This window comes from Aquarana catesbeiana, linkage group LG06, assembly GCF_042186555.1.
Source record: "Aquarana catesbeiana isolate 2022-GZ linkage group LG06, ASM4218655v1, whole genome shotgun sequence".
In the NCBI taxonomy this organism is placed as follows: domain Eukaryota; kingdom Metazoa; phylum Chordata; class Amphibia; order Anura; family Ranidae; genus Aquarana; species Aquarana catesbeiana.
The window spans coordinates 31,036,551-31,058,655 of record NC_133329.1 but is presented as its reverse complement, the minus strand read 5'-3'; the positions used below and the strand labels follow the sequence as shown (position 1 = coordinate 31,058,655).

General features: G+C 44.1%; 1 protein-coding gene across 6 annotated transcripts in view; it reads left to right on the top strand.

Moving 5' to 3' along the window:
* Positions 1 to 22,105, top strand: part of LOC141148245 (transmembrane protease serine 9-like) — a 437,906-nt gene that overhangs the window by 398,586 nt on the left and 17,215 nt on the right. For 5 of the 6 annotated variants that reach the window (XM_073635506.1, XM_073635509.1, XM_073635508.1 and 2 more), the window contains 2 exons: positions 2,860 to 3,017; positions 14,516 to 14,738. The exons of the other annotated variant lie outside the window; for it this stretch is intronic. In XM_073635506.1, coding sequence (XP_073491607.1) covers positions 2,860 to 3,017; positions 14,516 to 14,738 — 381 coding nt within the window. The remainder of the gene's footprint in view (positions 1 to 2,859; positions 3,018 to 14,515; positions 14,739 to 22,105) is intronic. 6 annotated transcript variants of the gene reach the window in all.

Here is a 22,105-nt window from a genome sequence, read left to right as displayed (position 1 = left end):
GCACTTTGTCCGTCGGATTTGTGTACACACGATCGGAATTTCCGACAACGGATTTTGTTGTGGGAAAATGTTATATCCTGCTCTCAAACTTTGTGTGTCGGAAAATCTGATTGGAAATGTGTGATGGAGCCTACACACGGTCGGAATTTCTGACAACAAGGTCCTATCACAAATTTTCAGTCGGAAAAAATGACCGTGTGTACGGGGCATAAGGGTGTAAATTTTTTATTTCACTCCTCACTGCCTATCACAGTTTCGGAGGCCATGGAATGCCCAGATGGCACAAACCCCCCCCAAATTACCCCATTTTGGAAAGTAGACACCCCAAGCTATTGGCTGAGAGGTATAGTGAGTATTTTGCAGACCTCGCTTTTTGTCACAAAGTTTTGAAAATTGAGAAAAGAAAAAAAAAATACATTTTTTTTTCTTCATTTTCTCGCACTTTGTGGCAAAATATAAAATATTCCATGGACTCAACACTTCTCTCAGCAAATAGCTTGGGTGTCTACTTTCCAAAATGGTGTCATTTGGCTGGGTTTTGTGCCATCTTGGCATTTTATGGACTTCAAAACTGTGATAGGTAGTGAGGAATGAAATAAAAAATTTACGCCCTTAGAAATCCTGAAGGCGGCGATTGGTTTTCGTGGGCCCCGTATGTGGCTAGGCTCCCAAAAAGTCCCACACATGTGATGACCCCATACTCAGAAGTGCATTTTGGGGTGCAATTCCACATATAACCATGGCATGTGTGAGCAATTTATCATTTAGTGACAACTTTTTGTAATTTTTTTTTTGTCATTATTCAATCACTTGGGACAAAAAAATAAAATATTCAATGGGCTCAACATGCCTCTTAGCAATTTCCTTAGGGTGTCTACTTTCCAAAATGGGGTAATTTGGGGGGGGGTTGTACTGCCCTGCCATTTTAGCACCTCAAGAAATGACATAGGCAGTCATAAACTAAAAGCTGCGTAAATTCCAGAAAATGTACCCTAGTTTGTAGACGCTATAACTTTTGCGCAAACCAATAAATATAGGCTTTTGACATTTTTTTACCAAATACATGTGACTGACTACATTTTGGCCTAAATATGACTAAAATGTAATTTATTGGATTTTTCTAATAACAAAAAGTAGAAAATATAATTTTTTTGAAATTTTCGGTCTTTTTCCATTTATATCGCAAAAAATAAAAATTGCAGAGGCAATCAAATACCATAAAAATAAAGCTATATTTGTGAGAAAAAAGGACACAAATTTTGTTTGCGAACAACATTGCATGACCGCGCAATTACTAGTTAAAGCAGCGCAGTGCCAAATTGTCCTCCGGTCATTGAGCTGCCAAATGGTGCGGGGCTGAAGTGGTTAAGGGGTAAGATCCCCCTTTTCAAATTAAGGCGCACTCTACCAGGGTGGTTAGCGCTTCTTGGGCAGTGCGTCACCAGGCCTCCATGGCTCAGATCTGTAAGGCCGCAACTTGGTCTTCAGTGCAAATATTCACAAAAATGTTATCAGGTGGATGTAAGAAGATATGAGAAAATAACCTTCGGATGCAGTGTGCTGTAGGCAGCAGTATAAGCCCTCAGGTCTGGGGGTACCCTGCGGGTTGTCTCTCCCTCCCCTCAAGTAGTATTGCTATGGGATGTCCCATTAAGTAATTACTTAAAGAGGAAGTAAACCCCGCCAAAAAAATCTTAATTTTATAATACTACAATGCTGTTTTACATTGCCAATCAAGAGATATATAAATTACTCTGAAACTAGTGTTAGATGTACCTTTTTTTGTTGTTTGATTGTGGAGTCTCTTCCGGGTATCGCCCGCACCATTCTTTGTTTTGCTATCCGAAGCCGATGCGGACGTAATTTCCGCCCCTAGTTCATATCCCTGACGAAGTCTTGTGCATGCGCCGTAGCGTCATTTATTTAGTCACAAGGGGGAGTATCAGGAAGACTAGAATCATCCCCGCATCGTGAGACTTCTCCTCTGTGCCATTCAGAGGGGAAGCTTGCACACAGTCAATTACAGACATGCCGGAAATAAACAAATGGCACTATATACATGCCGTTAATGAAAGTACACACTGCGCAATCGCGCATGACGTCATCAAAGATAAACTGACGATTTTCATGGAAAATACACAAGTAAGTGCACTTTCTGTGCTCTGTGTCCCATGATGTACGATAAAGAAAATAGGATTTTTATTACAGTTTACCTGTAAAATCCTTTTCTTGGAGTACATCATGGGATACAGAGGTCCCTCTCCTCTTTTGGGATTTAAGTATATTGCTTTGCTACAAAAACTGATGTGCTCCTGGAAGGAGGAGGGGTTATATAGGGAGTGAACTTCTATGATTGGGTATACCATTGTCCATCACCTGAAGGTGGCCCATAACCCATTAAGTACGGTAATTATTTAAGGCTCTGTGTCCCATGATGTACTCAGAGAAAAGGATTTTACAGGTAAGCTGCTATAAAAATCCATTTTTTTTCTGTGTAGTGGTAAGGCAGTCCATTCATTTGAATTGGCTGCTTACTGCATCTAAATTACACCAAAGAGGTACATGTCTCTTTTATTTTAAATAGCGCCATAGCAAAATGCATGAAACTTTGTTACCATGCATTCTTTTTGCTTGATTTTGCACACTTTAGCAAGGTGAGTTGGGGTGGAGTTAACCATTAATGGCACTGCAGTCCTTCTGCAAAAAAAATGCACTTTTTTGTGTGTTACGAGAAACGGTGCAATTTTGAGTGCAATCCTACAATGCCCATGAGTGAATGGAACATAACAGTGATCAGTCTATGTATAGCCTTGCCAAGAATGGCCATTAATCATCTTCTTGTCTGTGTTTTATCACCAGGGAGTTTAGTTTTGAATGGGACCCTCCAGGAGGTCATGGTTCCTCTAATAGACCGCAATACATGTCAAACAATGTATAACAATGCAGGAGGTGCCATCACTATCCAGAATGATCAGATCTGTGCCGGCTACAAGGATGGGGGAAAGGGCTTCTGCCAGGTGAGTGACACCAAGAACATTCTAGCATAGCTCACCTTTAGGTCTGGATCTCTTCACAGGAAGCAGAATCAATGCATGACATTAAAGTGACTTAAACTCTATTTTTTTTAATAAAAAAGAGGTTATACCTACCTGCTCTGTGCAACAATATTGCACAGAAAGGTCACTTACATCAGCTTCTAGCAGTCCCCACCGGTACTGTTGACTCTTTTTAGGTTCCTCCTTTGCAAATCTGCTAAATAGGCATCCATGCATGTCCACTCCCTCCCCACAGGGTTTTACTGATAGCAGCAGGAGCTTATGGTTCCACTGCCCTTGGTTTCTCCTAACAAACAAGAACTATGGGGAGCGGTGATGGAGCCACAGACAGTGATGAAGTAGCTATGTGCTTAGGGATGGGGGGGTATGACAGATAGTGGGGAGTTTTTTACCCTAATGCAAGTTTGGCTGTACTTCTCCTGTGGACCACATGAGTGCAATTCATTCTACACTCTTGTGACTAGGGATGAGCCGAACACCCCCCGGTTCGGTTCGCACCAGAACCTGCGAACGGACCGAAAGTTCGCACGAACGTTAGAACCCCATTGACGTCTATGGGACTCAAACGTTCGAAATCAAAAGTGCTCATTTTAAAAACTAATTTGCATGGTATTGTCCTAAAAAGGGTTTGGGGACCCGGGTCCTACCCCAGGGGACATGTATCAATGCAAAAAAAACTTTTAAAAACGGCCGTTTTTTCGGGAGCAGTGATTTTAATGATGCTTAAAGTAAAAAAAAAAAAAAGTGAAATATTCCTTTAAATATCGTACCTGAGGGGTGTCTATAGTATGCCTGTAAAGTGACGCGTGTTTCCCGTGTTTAGAACAGTCCCTGCACCAAATGTCATTTTTAAAGGAAAAAATCTCATTTAAAACTGCTTGTGGGTTTAATGTAATGTCGGGTCCTGGCAATATGGATGAAAATCAGTGAGACAAACGGCATGGGTACCCCCCAGTCCATTACCAGGCCCTTTGGGTCTTGTATGGATATTAAGGGGAACCCCGCACCCAAATTAAAATAAGGAAAGGTGTGGGGCCACCAGGCCCTATATACTCTGAACAGCAGTATACAGGCGGTGCAAACAAGACAGGGACTGTAGGTTTGTTGTTAAGTAGAATCTCTTTGTAATTTTGAACGGGTACATTTTTAACGTGTTTAACTCCAGCCAAAAAATCTTTTTTAAGCTTTTTGGAAAACATAGGGAAGGGTTATCACCCCTGTGACATTTGTTTGCTGTCTTTCCTCCTCTTCAGAAGATTTCACCTCACTTTTTGTCCCAATGGATTGGAAAGCATCAGTGGAAAGGAGAAATGTTTTTCCCATATTAACTCTTACAGGAGAGAATTTCCCTTCCTAGGGGTAGATTTAATCTCACTTCCTGTTGTCTCCTTCCGTTTGCAAGTAGGAGTCGTTTGTAAGTTAGTTGTTTGAAAGTAGGGTCCTGCCCTATATACTCAGCAGAAATTTGGGCCTTAGGTGTTGCTGTGGCCACAACACTGTAAGCCCTCACAGGGCCCTGCTGTGAAATATTAGATCAAGAATTGTAATTACATGCCCCTGTTGAACAGGAGCTGAAAAATTAGGCCTTAGGCACTGGTGCTGGTGCTGGTGCCACAACACTGCAACCCCTCACAGACACTCTAGTTGGAACACAGGAACGAGCCCTGCTGCAAAGTATTGCATCAAAAATTGTAATTACACGCCCCTGTTAAACAGGGGCAGAAAAAATGGGCCTTAGGCACTGGTGCTGGTGCCACAACACTGCAACCCCTCACAGACACTCTAGTTGGAATGCAGGAACGAGCCCTGCTGCAAAGTATTGCATCAAAAATTGTAATTACACGCCCCTGTTAAACAGGGGCAGAAAAAATGGGCCTTAGGCACTGGTGCTGGTGCCACAACACTGCAACCCCTCACAGACACTCTAGTTGGAATGCAGGAACGAGCCCTGCTGCAAAGTATTACATCAAAAATTGTAATTACACGCCCCTGTTAAACAGGGGCCTAAAAATTGTGCCTTAGGCACTGGTGGTGGCGCCCAGAACCAAAAATGTTCTTACAAGCTATCAGCGTGATGATTGAGGAGGAAGAGGATAATTACTCAGGGATAGTCACTCAGCATCAGCATAGGCAGTCTTTGAAGGGATCTGAGACTTCAAAAAAAATTATTCGGTTACATCAGCATCAGGTGCTTGGTAGCTGGTGGTGATCCAAGACTGATTCATTTTTATGAAGGTCAGTCGATCGACCGAGTCAGTGGACAGACGCACCCTGTGATCGGTTACCACGCCTCCAGCAGCACTGAATGTGCGTTCCGAAAGAACGCTGGATGCAGGACAGGCCAGTAGCTCAATTGCATACTGTGCAAGCTCTGGCCAGTGATCCATCCTCAAGACCCAGTAACCCAGAGGATTTTCGGTGGGAAAGGTGTCCAAGTCTGATCTTGCCCCTAGGTATTCCTGCACCATGTAAAACAGACGCTGGCGATGGTTGCTGGAACCGATCATACCTTGGGGCTGCGGACCAAAAAATTGTCTGAACGCATCGGTCAGACGGCCACCTTCTCCACCGCTCCTTCTTTGACTGACCGAAGCCTCAGCAACACGTTGTCCAGAAACAGGAGTTTGTAACCTCCCAGTCTCTGGGAACGCGTTGCACAGACCTTTCTGCAAGGCCTCCCGAAGATGTTTCATCCTCTGCTCCCTCTGCGATGGCAAGATAAGGTCCGCAACCTTACCCTTGTAACGTGGATCAAGGAGGGTTGCCAGCCAGTATTGGTCCTTCTCCTTGATACCACGAATACGAGGATCCTTACGCAGGCTTTGCAGGATCAGGGAGGCCATGCAGCGTAGGTTTGCTGAGGCATTCGGTCCGGAGTCCTCTGGGTCACTAAGGACGACATGGTCCGCAGCCACCTCCTCCCAGCCACGTACAAGTCCATGTGTTTCTTGGGACTGATCCCTTAAAGACTGCTGCTGATGCTGAGTGCCAGGCTCCACCTCCATACTGACACAATCTTCCTCCTCTTCCTCCTCCTCCTCCTCCTCGTCCTCTTCCTGTGTGATCGGCGGGCACGCAGGAACACTGTCTGGATAAAGGGGGCCTTGAGAGCTAAGGAAGTCCTCCTCTTTCTGCCTCTGTTCTGCCTCAAGTGCCCTGTCCATTATTCCACGCAGCGTGTGCTCCAACATGTGGACAAGGGGGACAGTGTCACTGATGCATGCACTGTCACTGCTCACCATCCTCGTGGCCTCCTCAAATGGTGACAGGACAGTGCATGCATCCCTGATCATGGCCCACTGGCGCGGGGAAAAAAACCCAAGCTCCCCTGACCCTGTCCTGGTGCCATAGTCGCACAGGTACTCATTGATGGCCCTCTGCTGCGTGTGCAGCCGCTGCAGCATGGCCAACGTTGAGTTCCACCTGGTGGGCATGTCACAGATTAGGCGGTTCCTGGGCAGGTTAAACTCCTTTTGGAGGTCCGTCAGCCAAGCACTGGCATTATATGACCGGCGGAAATGCACACAGACTTTCCTGGCCTGCCTCAGGACATCCTGTAAGCCCGGGTACCTGCCCAAGAACCGCTGCACCACCAAGTTAAGGACGTGAGCCAAACAGGGCACATGGGTCATTTGTCCCTGTCGGAGGGCAGAGAGGAGGTTGGTGCCATTGTCGCAAACCACCATTCCTGCCTTAAGTTGGCGTGGCGTCAACCACCTCTGAACCTGCCCCTGCAGAGCTGACAGAACCTCTGCCCCAGTGTGGCTCCTGTCCCCCAAGCACACCAGCTCAAGCACCGCATGGCATCTTTTGGCCTGCGTACTTGCGTAGCCCCTTGAACGACTACGGAGCACCGCTGGTTCCGAGGAAGAGGCCATGGAGGAAGAAGAAGAGGAGGGGGTGGAGGAGAGAGGCGTGTCACAATCATTAGCATTTTGGAGGAGTGGTGGCGGAACAACCTCCAACACTACTGCACCTTGTCCTGCATCCTTCCCAGCTGCCAGCAGAGTCACCCAATGCGCCGTGAAACTTAGGTAACGTCCCTGTCCATGCCTGCTGGACCATGAGTCAGCGGTAATATGCACCTTACCGCTGACCGCCCTGTCCAGCGAGGCATGGACATTGCCTTCCACATGCTGGTAGAGAGCCGGAATCGCCTTCCGTGAGAAAAAGTGGCGTTTGGGTACCTGCCACTGAGGAACCGCACATTCCACAAACTCACGGAAGGGGGCAGAGTCTACCAACTGAAAAGGCAGCAGTTGAAGTGCTAGCAATTTTGCCAAGCTAGCATTCAACCGCTGGGCATGTGGATGGCTGGGAGCAAACTTCTTTCGGCGGTGCAGCAGCTGGGGCAGGGAAATTTGCCTGGTACAATCTGACGTCGGTGTAACAAAATCAGATTGCCCACAAGTACTTGGCTGTGACACACCTAATTCTACACCTTCATTCCTCTCAGTGCAGGTCTCAGAGAGGACTGAAGGTCTAGTGGGGTTGGAAATCTCAGCTGATGAGGAGCAAGGAGAGTTGTGGAGAAGTTTAAAGCCGAGTTAGGTTATAAAAAATATCCCAAGCTTTGAACATCTCACGGAGCGCTGTTCAATCCACCATCCGAAAATGGAAAGAGTATGGCACAACTGCGAACCTACCAAGACATGACCGTCCACCTAAACTGACAGGCCGGGAAAGGAGACCATGAATCAGAGAAGCAGCCAAGAGGTCCATGGTAACTCTGGAGGATCTGCAGAGATCCACAGCTCAGGTGGGAGAATCTGTCCACAGGACAACTATTAGTCGTGCTCTCCACAAATCTGCCCTTTATGGAAGAGTGGCAAAAGGAAAGCCATTGTTGAAAGAAAGCCATAAGAAGTCCTGTTTGCGAAAAGCTATATGGAGGACACAGCAAGCATGTGGAAGAAGGTGATCTGGTCAGATGGGACCAAAATTGAACTTTTTGGCCTAAAAGCAAAATTCTATGTGGTGGAAAACTAACACTGCACATCACCCTGAACACACCATCCCCACCGTGAAACACGGTGATGGCAGCATCGTGTTGTGGGGATGCTTTTCTTCAGCAGGGACAGGGAAGCTGGTCAGAGTTGATGGGAAGATGGATGGAGCCAAATACAGGGCAATCGTAGAAGAAAACCTGTTAGAGTCTGCAAAAGACTTGAGACTGGGGCGGAGGTTCACCTTCCAGCAGGACAACGACCCTAAACATACAGCTACAATGGCATGATTTAGATCAAAGCATATGCATATGTTAGAATGGCCCAGTCAAAGTTTAGACCTAAATCCAGTTGAGAATCTGTGGCAAGACTTGAAAATTGCTGTTCACAGACACTCTCCATCCAATCTGACAGAGCTTGAGCTATTTTGCAAAGAAGAATGGGCAGAAATGTCCCTCTCGAGATATGCAAAGCTGATAGAGACATCCCCAAAAAGACTTGCAGCTGTAATTGCAGTGAAAGGAGGTTCTACAAAGTATTGACTCAGAGGGGTGCTATACAAATGGACACCACACTTTTCACATATTTATTTGTATTGGAGGAGACAGAAAAGCATGACCAGGAAGATTTCTGCAGTAAGACGCAGGTACTGGACACGTCCCATGCTGCTCAAGAGGCCCACTGAAGGGTTTTTTGCTCTGCAGTATGCAGATCTGTGACGTTTCCCACAAACATTTTTTAATTTTACGCGAATGTCTGTACCAACATTTGAATTTTTATTAGAAAAGTTGCATCCCCGTTTGGAAAGGATAAACACGGATATGAGACGTTGTGTGCCACCAGAGGAGCGACTTCTACTTACCCTGAGGTAAGCCAGCCAGCCTTTCTGCTTGATTATGTCCAGCATAATGTAGGATTCCTTTCATCATTTGTTCTACTCTTCCTAGGTTTCTGGCATCTGGACTATCCTATACGTCCCTAAACCACTACTTTTTGGTGGGAACCTCTACAATTGCACAACACCTGTCAAGCAATATGGGAGGAGCTTCAGTGTACTGCAATGCCTGTTCCAGATACATCCACGTGGCAAGAAATTGCAAATGGGTTTTGGAAGAAGACCCAATTCCATAATTGTGTCGGAGCCCTGGATGGGAAACACATCCGAATTCAGATGCCACCTGGATCTGGCTCACAATATTTTAACTATAAGAAATATTTCTCCCTTGTGCTTATGGCAATCTGTGACAGTAATTATAAGTTTGTACCTGTAGATATTGGGGCATATGGACGTACTGCAGACTCAAGAGTGTTTACAGCATCAGCAATGGGGAGAAGACTACTTGAGGGCCACTTTCATTTGCCATCAAACAAACCTCTTCCAGGAACTGTAGGTCCAGATATGCCACATGTGCTTGTACCTGATGAAGCATTTGCACTTTCAAGGCCTTATGCCAGGCACAATCTAACTCCCCCCCAAAAAATGTTTAACTATCGGTTGAGTCGTGCAAGGCGCCTTATTGAATGCACCTTTGGCATTTTGACAAGCAAGTGGCGCATATTCCATACAACAATTCAACTGAGCCTGGAGAATGCCGAACTAGCTATACAAGCATGTTGTGTCCTCCATAACATTATACGTGAGAAAGAAGGAATTACTGTTGAGGAAGAGGACGAGATCGATTTACCTTCTGTACGGTTTGCCGGACTGCGACCCAACAATTCAGTCGTTACCATGCGTGAAACGTTTGCAAACTATTTAATGTCCCCAGAGGGAGAGGTTCCGTGGCAGTATCAACATGTGTAAAAACACTCACCAGGCACTTTATTAGGTATAATTTGCTAGTACCATGTTTGACCCCCTTTTTGTACCCTGCATTGTATTTGTTTTCCCATAGAAAATGTAAATTCAATAGTTTGACGAAATATACATTTTCACATTAACAGTATAGCAGTCTTGTGACCTCTATCAGTGTATGATTAAAGCTTATTATTTTCAGTCTCCTAGTGCCAACATCGATCATCACTCACCCTAGGACCATCACATTCATTTGTATCAGTTGTTTTTGGTTTATATAGAGTACAATAATAAAATTACAGTTTCCATGCAGTCAATTATTTTTATTAATAATAGACAATGACCACAACAAATATCTCGAAAATTATTCAAACTGTACAAACATAATTTTTGTACAAATATATACACATATATAACATGTAGTGTATCAGTGCAAACTTGGTGGCCAGCTACAACGGGGCAACTTAAAATGGGGATTCTTTAAAGGTCCTGATAATAAGGACTGTGGGAAGTGGAATAGGGAGTGGATGACTGGGAGGAAAGACTGTATGAAGTGCCCTGTGAACTGGAGGACTCATAGGTGGGTGCCACTTGCGGTGGGGGTACAACATTTTGGGCAGTGGGGGCTGGTGCACGTTGGTGATGGGGGTTAATGCCTGGATGATATGGATGGTGAAATGAATGCTGTGGAGCTTGCTCACCATGGTATGGACGTTGGTGATTGGTAATGACTGGTGGCATGGGTTCTCCAGACATTGCAGCCCTTATGCACACACCTGTAAAATTAAAAATGGACATTTGAACATCCATTTTAAGAACTCTAACTAGATGGTGGTACAGATTCCTAGCAAAACTAGCATCCTGGTTATTGGGGTCTGAAAATGGGTCGGTGGTATCAGCCCTTCTTGTTGCCCTCATCTCCTCCATAAAACTTAACATGGCTGCCTACACGGTTAGGAGATATTTGCTAAAAACACATAGACAACGGCGCCTGACTAGGCGTGCTATTTCTGAAGGCAATCGTGCCGTGACTGGTGGCTCCCGCACGCATGACGTAAACGCGGCTACGGCCAGTCACAGCACCGGAGCCGTGATACCCGGAAGTCACTCCAGAAGTGATGGCGGTGACGGAGGAGGGTAACGAGGGCCGATGCGGGGGCTTCGATCTCGGGCAAGAAATTCATAATGAGCTAGTATGCTATGCATACTAGCTCATTATGCCTGCAGGTTTTTTTTTTTTTCATGGTTTTCTTCCTCTTTGGAGTATATGATTATTTCGACTAGGCCAAATAATTTATTATAGGGGAGAAATAATGTATTTACTTACCTTCTTAAGTCCATCACACATCTCAAGAAGTCCAGCATCTCAAAGAAGGGGCTTTTTTTTTGCTGGACGATCCTGCTCCGCTCTGACTGTCTTTTGCTTCCTCTTTCAGCTCCCGCCTATAGCGGTCTCTTAGGGATCTCCACCTTGTCATTATTTTTTCACCTGCATAGGAACAGTAGACACAACTGATAGAACTCCAACATGACAATTTTGTATACTATTTAAAACCCATATGTGGAATACAGTGGTTTTTAACAATTATTTTTGTCAGTTTTACATATACGTATGCCTATAAAATGGCTTCACTAGTAGTACTGTAATTATCTCTGCGCCATTTAGGATATATTTGCTGTACACTGCGGGATGACAACGTGGCCAGGTGACGTGGCAGGTGACGTTTGCATGTGACGTTTGCATGTGATGTGGCCAGGTGACGTGGCAGGTGACATTTGCAGGTGATGTTTGCAGGTAACGTGGCTAGGTGACGTGGCAGGTGATGATTGCAGGTGACGTGGCAAGGTGACATGGCCAGGTGACATGGCCAGGTGATGTGGCAGGTGACGTGGCCATGTGACGTGGCAGGTGACGTGGCCAGGTCACATGGCAGGCGACGGGGCCAGGTCACGTGGCAAGGTGACGTAGCAGGTGGACAATCCACAACTTGTGGCAGGTGATGTGGCAAGTGACACACTAAATACAAATATACATACTAAACGAGGCTCAACGCGGCATGCAAATGCGGCAAAATGGGCGTTTCTAAACGTCAGTTTCCAGCTTCATTCAGAAGAGTTTGCACCAGCGAAACGTCTACATGGGGCCTAATGTAGGAGAAGAGTGCTGGAATTTGCATGGTGAGTTGGACTACAATTATCAGGATGCTAACATATGGGTGTACTATAAGTTTAACCATGCCAACCCACCCTCATCCCACAAAATGCTTACCACGTATCCGACGATGTCTATTACTGAGTTTGGAGTGACCTCCTCGAATATTTCTTCCCACTTCATACTTGTGCTGTTTCGGTCGCTGTACTCTGCACTTCCCTTGTCCCATAATGCTGACCTGGCATGCACAAGTTGGATGAGCTGCTCATGGGATACATCTCTTGTCATTTTTTTCTCTTCTCCTCTCTCCAGCATGTGCTTGTGCATGTGACTTTTACTAATGACCACTACCTGGGTCATAGGTTAATTGTAATGTATGCATATTGAATTACATATTTTGATGAAAAACAGATGTCAGCGGATTGGATGTTAACGGATAGTCCGCAAACATCCGTTTTTCATCAGTTCCGTTTTTTTTACGGAATAAAAATAGCGTTTTCTTCCATCCAAAAAAACGGAGCTGAACGGAGACAGATGTTAATGGACATTAGCGGATGTTTATCCGCTAACGTCCGCTATCCCATAGAGTTGCATTGAGGTCCATTTTTATCCGTTAACGGACATATGAGAAAACGGTCCGCACGTGTGAAAGGGCCCAAAATTCCAGCTCCCCTGTGATATAGCATTAATGTACTTCTTTTGTAAAAATAAAAAAACTTTCTATTTATTCTACACACCCCTTACCTCTGTGTAAAGCTGGCTGTAAAAAAAAAAACTTCAATATTCCTTCCTTCCTTTCTGGACAGACCATAGGACATGCCACAGGAAGGAGTTTACCAGCTGACCTGATTAGCACACAACCTGCATCACCTACCTTCCTACTCCAGGAGATCACTACCACCCACCTCCAGGTGCACTTTTATTAAATGCAATCAGTGATCACCGTTCTCACTAAATACACAGGCATCATTTTTTTTTCTATATTAAACTTCATCTTGCATAGATCATTCATTTGGGAGAGTGTGCAGGAGCTGAGCAATCAGATAGCATGTGGATGGAGCTGTAGTATATTGAAAACAGGAGAAGTGTGTTCTGGGTTCTGTAAAGCTCACCATACACTATACAATCTGTTTGTACAATCTCATTTAGAGCTACCATCAACTATGTAGTGCAAGGACCTGCGTGATTGGATACAGAGTGAATGGATAGATAGGTGAGCCGTTCTATTTCATAATTCTGGTAAATTTAAAGGAGATTATACAGAGATAGTACAATCAGATTGCATAGTGTATGACCACCAGCTTTATACAAGTACATAGGAGGGAGTGGACGTAGACACTCAGCTGTCAAGTCCAGTGCACATCTCTGCGTAGCATGCATTTTGTTGGGGGGCGTTTTGCAGCGTTTTCGTTCGTCATTCATAGGGCAGCCCTTTCACTTGAATAGGCTGCCCTACATGCAACAATCACCCCAGTGATTGAGTGGAGTATAGTGTTTTTTACTGTATTTTTTTGGTGCGTTTGTGGCACATTTCTAAAATGCAAGGCAAAAAACGTGCATTTTCTGTGCGGTTTGCCATGCGTTTGGAAACGCACAGATGTGAATGGAGCCTCATTGTTCTTGTGTAAACAAACCAATTTTACTTTCAGGCCCCGTTCATGCATTTTTCGGCTTGTTTTTCCAGTGAAAGGCATAGGGAGGCCGATTGATTTCAATGGACTGTGCTACGCTTGGAAGAGTAGCTCATGGGACATTTCGGCGGGTTTCACATTTTTTACTATGCATTTTTCTGCATTTGTGGCTTTTTTTTTTTTTTTTACGTGGCAAAATGTGTGCTTGCTTCTGTGTTTAGTGTGCTGTTAACAGTAATGGCAGTGCAACTAGGCCATTTTAGGTGTATAAAGATGGCCATACACTGCACAATCTAATTGTACAATCTCCTTTAGATTTACCAAAACTATATAATAGGAGGACACACCCACCAGTGATCTATCTATTCACTCTGCATTCAACCAGGCAGGCCCTTGCACTACTGTACATAGTTGGTGGTAGATCTAATAGAGATTGTACAATCAGAGTGTATAGTGTATGGTGAGCTTTACAAGCCTGGGACATACATATCCTGTTTTCAATACTACAGCTCTGCCACATAGGCTGTCATCTGATTTCTCAGCTCCTGCACACTCTGCCAAATAAACAATCTATTTAAGATGAAAGCTAAGGTAGAAAAAAAATGATGCCTGAGTATTTAGTGGAGTGGTGATCATTTACATAGTTACATAGTAAGATTGAAAGATTTTTTATTTTTGCAAAAGAAGTACGTTAATGCTATAAGGTGAACAAAATTTATCCTTTAAGCAAATTTACCAAATCAAGATTGATTTGGTTGCTAATTCTTAAAGTTCTTGTGCTGTGCCTATTCTATTCCCATTTACTGGGTGCTCAACTAGTTTTTGAGTGATTACACATTCATTGAAAAAGACGAATGTTAAGACTGAAACATTTTGTTGAAGTATACTGAATAGATAGACTTTTTGTGCAGCTAATGATTATTAATGTCTTACAGGGTGACTTAGGAGGACCTCTGGTGTGTAAGGTCCAGGGCGTATGGTACCAGGTGGGAGTTGCGAGTTCGGGATTAGGATGTGCAAAGCCCAACTACCCCGGGTTGTATACACTGGTGACAAGCTACCAAACCTGGATCAGCACCAACCTGAACGTTGCATTCAATTATGTGTCAAATATCCCTACACCAACAATGACATGTGGAGGAAACAACAACAACCCAGGTAATTCCAGCTTCATAGGAAGCACTGTCTATCCATACACCAGTGTTCCACTATCAACAATGCCATCTAAAGGTAGTGTCACATTATCATCACAAACAACTGGATGACGCATCATCATAACTGATTTAGACAATGGGGTGACTTGTCCCCCCCCAGCCTTTCACATAATCACTGGATGATCCTGGTCCAAACTACTCTTTCTGCTGACACTAATATAATGGAACACTTCCATTTCAGCTGACCTAAAAAATGGGGTTGATTTATTAAAATAGCAAATGACATTCACTTTGCAAAGAATACCCAATTACGTGAAAGGATTAAAAAATGGATTTTAGTTTGGAGATGATTGGATGATTAAAGTCAGCACAGCTTTCCTTCATTGGCTGAGCTAAGTAAAACATTTACTTGACAAAATGAGAAAGCTTTACTCCTTTAGTAAATCAACCACACTGCCATCTATTTCCAATATTCCAAGAAAGAATTCTAGTTTTAATAAAATATGGGGGAATGTGCTTCTAAACTTATGAACAGAAAATTATTATATGGTATTCACCGTAACTGTCCTTTCGAAGTGGTAAAGCCATTATGGCTGTGTGTTTGGACTACAGAACACCATCTTCTCTCATCATCCTCATGAAGGTGTTCTGTAGTCCACAGGTCTGGCCCTGGCTGACAATAAGACTTATACATGTAGCGGTACCCTCGTGAGGGCTGCTGATTGACTCTATACCCCACTGGCTACCCCGACTCTGCAGATCCTCTCTTACCTCTGACACCTTGGGTTCCATTCTGCAATGTGACGTTAGCAATGAGAAACTCACACAATATCACTGAACCACTCAGAAAAGTTTACTATAATAAGTAATGGAACACAATGAAGAACAATGAATAAACACAAATTATAATTGTGAATTTTTATTATTTAATGCACATATACAGAACTTATAACCTTATAGTCACTTTAAAGAGTATATGTAAACTGGTGTACAGAGGGATAAGTGCTCAATATCTTCCCACTGAGGCCTCAACACACAGACCAAAATGCAGTATATAATCTTTACATTCAAGAACACAGTGTAAAGTCTAGCATATACTCAATGGCTCCCCCTAGGCTATAATTCAGAGTTCAACTTATAAGTAGAGCAGCAATGCTTGGTAAAAGAGGAAGATGATGAAAGTTCTTTCAATTCCGGATATCTTAAGCTGGCCTGATGTTTAAACTGCAGTATTTGTAATCCACAAAGACAAAGGAAATTAAATGACTGTAGAACAAACGATATGCTGATGACTGCTTAACTGAAGAAATATCACCACTTGTAGATTCCTCTTTATATGTGAGTGCAATACAATATCCGTCTGGTAAAGATAGCGCCGCCGGGCCAAGCTGCAACTCCCGATGGGCTTAAGTGCAGGGGCTTCCAGTTACTCTGAAGCGCAGGCTGGTCCGCTTGCTAGGATAGCAAGGCTGTACTCCGAAATCCCTCAGAGGCAGGCGATTTGGCTCTCCACTGTATAGGTCACAGTCTCTCACTCCTTTATTACACACAGACCTCCTGCTGGCAGGCGTTGAATGGTGTCCCGAGAGGCTGAAAACAGGTCATGCTGGTCCTTTTATCACTCCTCCAAGCAGGCAGTGCTGTGCGCTTTGCATTGTTTCTCCTGTAGGGATGAGCCGAACACCCCCCTTTTCGGTTCACACCAGAACATGCGAACAGGCAAAAAATTTGTTCGAACACGCGAACACCGTTAAAGTCTATGGTACTCGAACATGAATAATCAAAAGTGCTAATTTTAAAGGCTTATATGCAAATTATTGTCATAAAAAGTGTTTGGGGACCTGGGTCCTGCCCCAGGGGACATGGATCAATGCAAAAAAAAGTTTTAAAAACGTCAGTTTTTTCAGGAGCAGTGATTTTAATAATGCTTAAAGTGAAACAATAAAAGTGTAATATTCCTTTAAATTTTGTAAGTGGGGGGTGTCTATAGTATGCCTGTAAAGGGGTGCATGTTTCCCATGTTTAGAACAGTCTGACAGCAAAATGGCATTTCAAAGGAAAAAAAGTAATTTAAAACTACTCGTGGCTATTAATGAATTGTCGGTCTGACAATACACATACAAGTTCAAATAAATAATAAGTAGCAGCGCTAAGTAAACTAAGTAACATGCACCAATGATAATCAAATCAATGATATAAAAACAATATGAAACGTCCATAAATGTGAATAGAAAGTGCTGTAAAAATCAACCAAAAATTGTAATATAGTCCAAAATATTTAAATTTCGTCCTCCACCGCACCACCAGTGATAAAAAAATGCTCGCTTACCAGATGGCAAGCTAAATATGCTTGCGACCTATACCCGGCCAAGGCCTTTATCCAGTTAAGGGGACACAGGAAATCTCCAGGAAAAACCCTTCTAGGGGGTCAGCATGGGGATCGCCAAACTCATCAGCCAAAGACCATAACCCGATGGAATACGGTGATATTCAGATGTTCCCAGAACAAAAAAGGATCACCATAGCGTAATACTGTTTATGCATCATTTATTAAAATAAAGGAAAGCTACTTACAATGTATTAGAGCAGTAAAAACAAATCAGCCGGCCGGCTTGTATGGACACCCGTCCCTAGAACACAGCACACGAGATGTCAGCACGTCAGCTCCTCCCGACGTGCGTTTCGTCACACAATAACGTCGTCTGGGGCACGGGCGACGCACTGACGTGTCGCGTAAAAATAATACCATAGAAAACCAAGCCTCGATGTGAGTCCGGACTAGGAAATCATCCCGCGTTCCACCCAAGAACATGGCAAGAGTCCCGATCCGCCATATTGGACACTGGAAAGATGTACCCCTACGGCGGGTCAGACAAAAAGTAAAAAAACAAACCCAAAAATGTTAGAAGCATAATCCCTCATGTAAATTAGTTAGCAACCACATGGCACCAATCAAGTTAGGCCTTTACCTCAAAAGGAAACCATAGGGGTTGCTCGGGATTGCTAATATACAGTTGTTTGGAAATTAAAAATTAAAAGATAAAAAATAGATAATAAAAATTATAAATATTGAAAAGGACAGAAAAGCATAATAAAAAACATACAATATTGTTAAAAATGGTATAAACACCATTGAGTGGTGGTATAAAGATCTTATTCAGATAGATCTCATAAAGGACCATCAAAGTAGATGGCACATACCAGATACGTGGACCCTAACTTCCACCCCCCTCAGGGAAAAAAATTATAGTATATTGATATTAATCCTTAGGAAAAGCTGCCACCCCATTGGTATAGTAACAAGAACAAAACATAATTTCCTATAGCCCACATCGAGTCAGGTTTGAAGCATACACAGGGGTCAGACAGCAAAGCCTATAAAACCATGTATCCAATATCCAATTGATCAAATATCGAACAGAGATATAAGGTTCATCTTAATAAAGAATAAAGAAAAAAATTAACATAGATACAATAACATATTGGAAATCAAACACCTGATAAATGCAGATGTAAGCTCCTCCCCCTACTTCAGATAAAAGACACCCTCAAGAGTTGTCTATGAACGCATTTGTATCAATATCCACGTTAAGTCCATACGGGGTATAGCATTTTATTTTGTGGATCCATAGCATCTCAAGTCTGGAGATACTCCTGACGAGAGAGCTACCCCTCCAATGTGGTCGATATTTATCAATCCCCAGGAAAATAGTATTAGAGGGATCCTTATTATGTGTGGTTAAATAGTGTTTGGAAACTGAATGTTTTGGGAATCCATTTTTGATATTGGTAATATGCTCGTTTAATCTGACGGAGAGGGGTCGCCTAGTCCTGCCCACATACTGCAACCCACAAGGGCACTGGAGCAGATAGACGACCCCCTCCGTCGAGCATGTAATAAATGGCTCAATGTCGTGTACCATTTGTGTGCTATGAGCAGTAATCCTGTGAGTGCGTCTCTGTGTGCCTGTATTAATAGAGCATACTCGACATCTACCACATTTATAATATCCTGTCAGATTACCAAAAAAACAGGGTTTTGTAACAGGGGGATCTAAGACGTTGGGGGCCAATCTGTCTTTAAGACATGATGCTCCTCTAAATACCACCTGTGGTTTGGCAGGTAAGATGGATTTAAAGCGGGGTTTCACTGTCTCCAAATAATTTTTATTTTTGGCAAACTGACAATGTATAGTATATTTTAACATTGAACTTACTTGTTCTGTTTTTCCAGCTTACTGCTCTCCGTTTTCTGCATTAAAAAAAATGTATATCTTTTTCTTTAGCCGGGTTTCATCTTGCCTGTGGGCATGTGAAGCCCACAGGCATACTCTTCCGGGATATGGTGCTGCTGATAGATCAGCATGCACCTCCAGTTCTAGCCCCGATCTCGCGCATGCTCAGTACACACAGATCGGATCGCCGTCAAGAGCCCAGGTTGCCATCACAACGGGCGGCGTCGGAGTAAATCACGCGAGATTTCACGGCGGCTCTCCGCACTGACTCCTGGGATGAATGACACGAGATCCCAGGAGACAGTGCGGCGGTAATAGGAAATGACGAAAATACCCGCAAAGTCCCCGCCCACAGCCGCAGGGACAGAACAAATAAAAGCATGTATATCGCAAGGTAGGGGAAAAAAAAAAAGTCCATATAGCACTCGGTGCTATATATGCAAGCCACTGATCTCATGTATAAAAAATGGGTGAAGATCCGCTTTAAGGATAGGATCATTTTCCAAAATGTACCAATGTTTGCGTATCAGGTTTTTTATACTGTTATGCTGTACAGAATAAGTAGTAATGAATGCGATACGAGAAGAGTCCCACTCACGAGATGGCCTAACACCCAAAAGTTCATTTCTATCCAAATTGTTGACTGCTTCCAAAGCAGATTTCAAAGATTCTAAGGAATAACCCTTCTCTAGGAATCTTTCAATCAGCACGTCTGCCTGTTCCAAAAATTTTGTGTCATCCGAGCAGTTTCGCTTGAGACGCGTAAACTGGCTCTTAGGCACAGACTGGAGCCATGATTCATGGTGGCAACTATCAATTGATATATATGAATTGCGATCCGTGCTTTTGAAGAACGTGGAAGTGATGAACTGGTTATGACGGATGGTTATATTTAAATCTAGAAAATTAATATCAGATTGACTAGCCTCAAAATTCAAAAAGATTTCCCTGGTGTTCCTATTAAGGTCTTCCATAAAGAGATCTAGTTCACTCCGAGGCCCATCCCACAGGAGGAGGACGTCGTCGATGTACCTGCCCCACAGCTCGAGCTGGGGCCTCTGGCAAACATTGACGACATCCTCCTCCCACAAGGCCATAAAGAGATTAGCGAGACTGAGGGCATATTTAGCCCCCATCGCCACTCCCCGGTCTTGACGATAAAACTGTTTGTCAAACCAAAAGTAGTTATGCAACGCCGCATATCTCAAAAGGTCCATGATAAAATTAATTTGTTCGTCAAACAACTCAGAAGCTCACCTCAAATAGTACTCAACGGCAAAGAGGCCTCGTTCATGGGGTATTATCGTGTACAGAGATGTCACGTCTGCAGTAACCATCCACATAGACGGAGTAGGGGTATGATTAGACAATATGTTGATTACATGTTTCGAATCCTTAATAAGGGAGGGCATCTTAGCAACCAGAGGCTGCAAGAAGAAATCTATATACTTACCCACCCGGGACGTAAGGGAATCAATCCCACTCACAATGGGACGTCCCGGGGGGCAAGTAGGATGTTTGTGAACCTTAGGTAAATAATATATATCAGGCATGCCAGGTGCCTAATTCACCGAGATAGGAACTCTTGGGATCTGATTTTAAAGGAGTGTAAGTATCCCTATCATTCAGGATTCTATACATCTCCGCCAGATAATCACACTGGTTAAGAATAACGATCCCCCCCTTATCAGCAGGTCTGATGACTATCTGCTTGTTGTTACATAGTGAGTCAAGGCCAGCTTGAAACTCCCGATTGTTTCTTGCCCTCTTAATGGGCATATTTTCCAGATCTCTAAGCAAAACATCTCTAAATACTTTTACAGACGAAGCCATTGCCCCAGGGGGGTTGAACAGAGAAGCGTTACCAAGTCCGGTATGTTGGTAATCGATAAAAAAATCCCTTCTTTCTGTAATTGGATTGGAAAGCATATATCTTTTGACATTGACTCTACGGATAAATTTATGAACATCCATATAAGTTTCAAATGTATTAAGCTTTCGGGGGGGTGCAAACTTAAGACCCTTATCAAGTAAAAGTTCATTGATAAAAACGGCATGGGATTTCCACACAGGGGAACCCTGAACCAAAATTTAAAAAAAAATGGCGTGGGGGTCCCCCTAAATTCAATACCAGGCCCTTCAGGTCTGGTATGGATATTAAGGGGAACCCTGCACCAAAATTTAAAAAAAAATGGCGTGGGGTCCCCCCTAAAATCCTTACCAGACCCTTATCCGAGCACGCAACCTGGCAGGCCGCAGGAAAAGAGGGGGGATGAGAGAGCGCCCCCCCTCCTGAACCGTACCAGGCCACATGCTCTCAACATTGGGAAGGTGCTTTGGGGCCCCCCCAAAGCACCTTGTCCCCAGGTTGATGGGGACAAGTGCCTCATCCCCACAACCCTTGCCCGGTGGTTGTGGGGGTCTGCGAGTGGGGGGCTTATCAGAATCTGGAAGCCCCCTTTAACAAGGGGACCCCCAGATCCCTGCCCCCCGTGTGAAATGATAAGGAGGTACAAAAGTACCCCTACCATTTCACGAAAAAAGTGTCAAAAATGTTAAAAATGACCAGAGACAGTTTTTGACAATTCCTTTATTTAAAGTCTTCTTTCCATCTTCTTTCTTCTATATTTCTTCAGTTTCTTCCTCCATCTTCTTCTTCCTCTGGTTCTTCCTCCGATCCTCCGCTTCTTGCTCCGGTGTTCTCGTCCGGCATCTTCCTCCGCGGTGTCTTCTCCCCTTCTTCGTTCTCGGGCCGCTCCGCATCCATGATGGGAGGCTCCCGCTGTGTGACGCTTCTCGTCTTCTGACACTTCTTAAATAATGGAGGGCGGGGCCACCCGGTGACCCCCCCCCCGATGCACAGGTACTTGACGGAGACTTCACTATGGGTTTCCCGGAGCGGCCCGAGAACGAAGAAGGGAAGAAGACGCTGCGGAGGACCCCCACAACCACCGGGCCAGGGTTGTGGGGATGAGACCCTTGTCCCCATCAACATGGGGACAAGGTGCTTTGGGGGGGACCCCAAAGCACCCTCCCAATGTTGAGGGCATGTGGCCTGGTACGGTGGGAGGGGGGCTCTCTTGTCCCCCCTCTTTTTCCTGCGGCTTGAAGGGTCTGGTATGGATTTTGAGGGGAC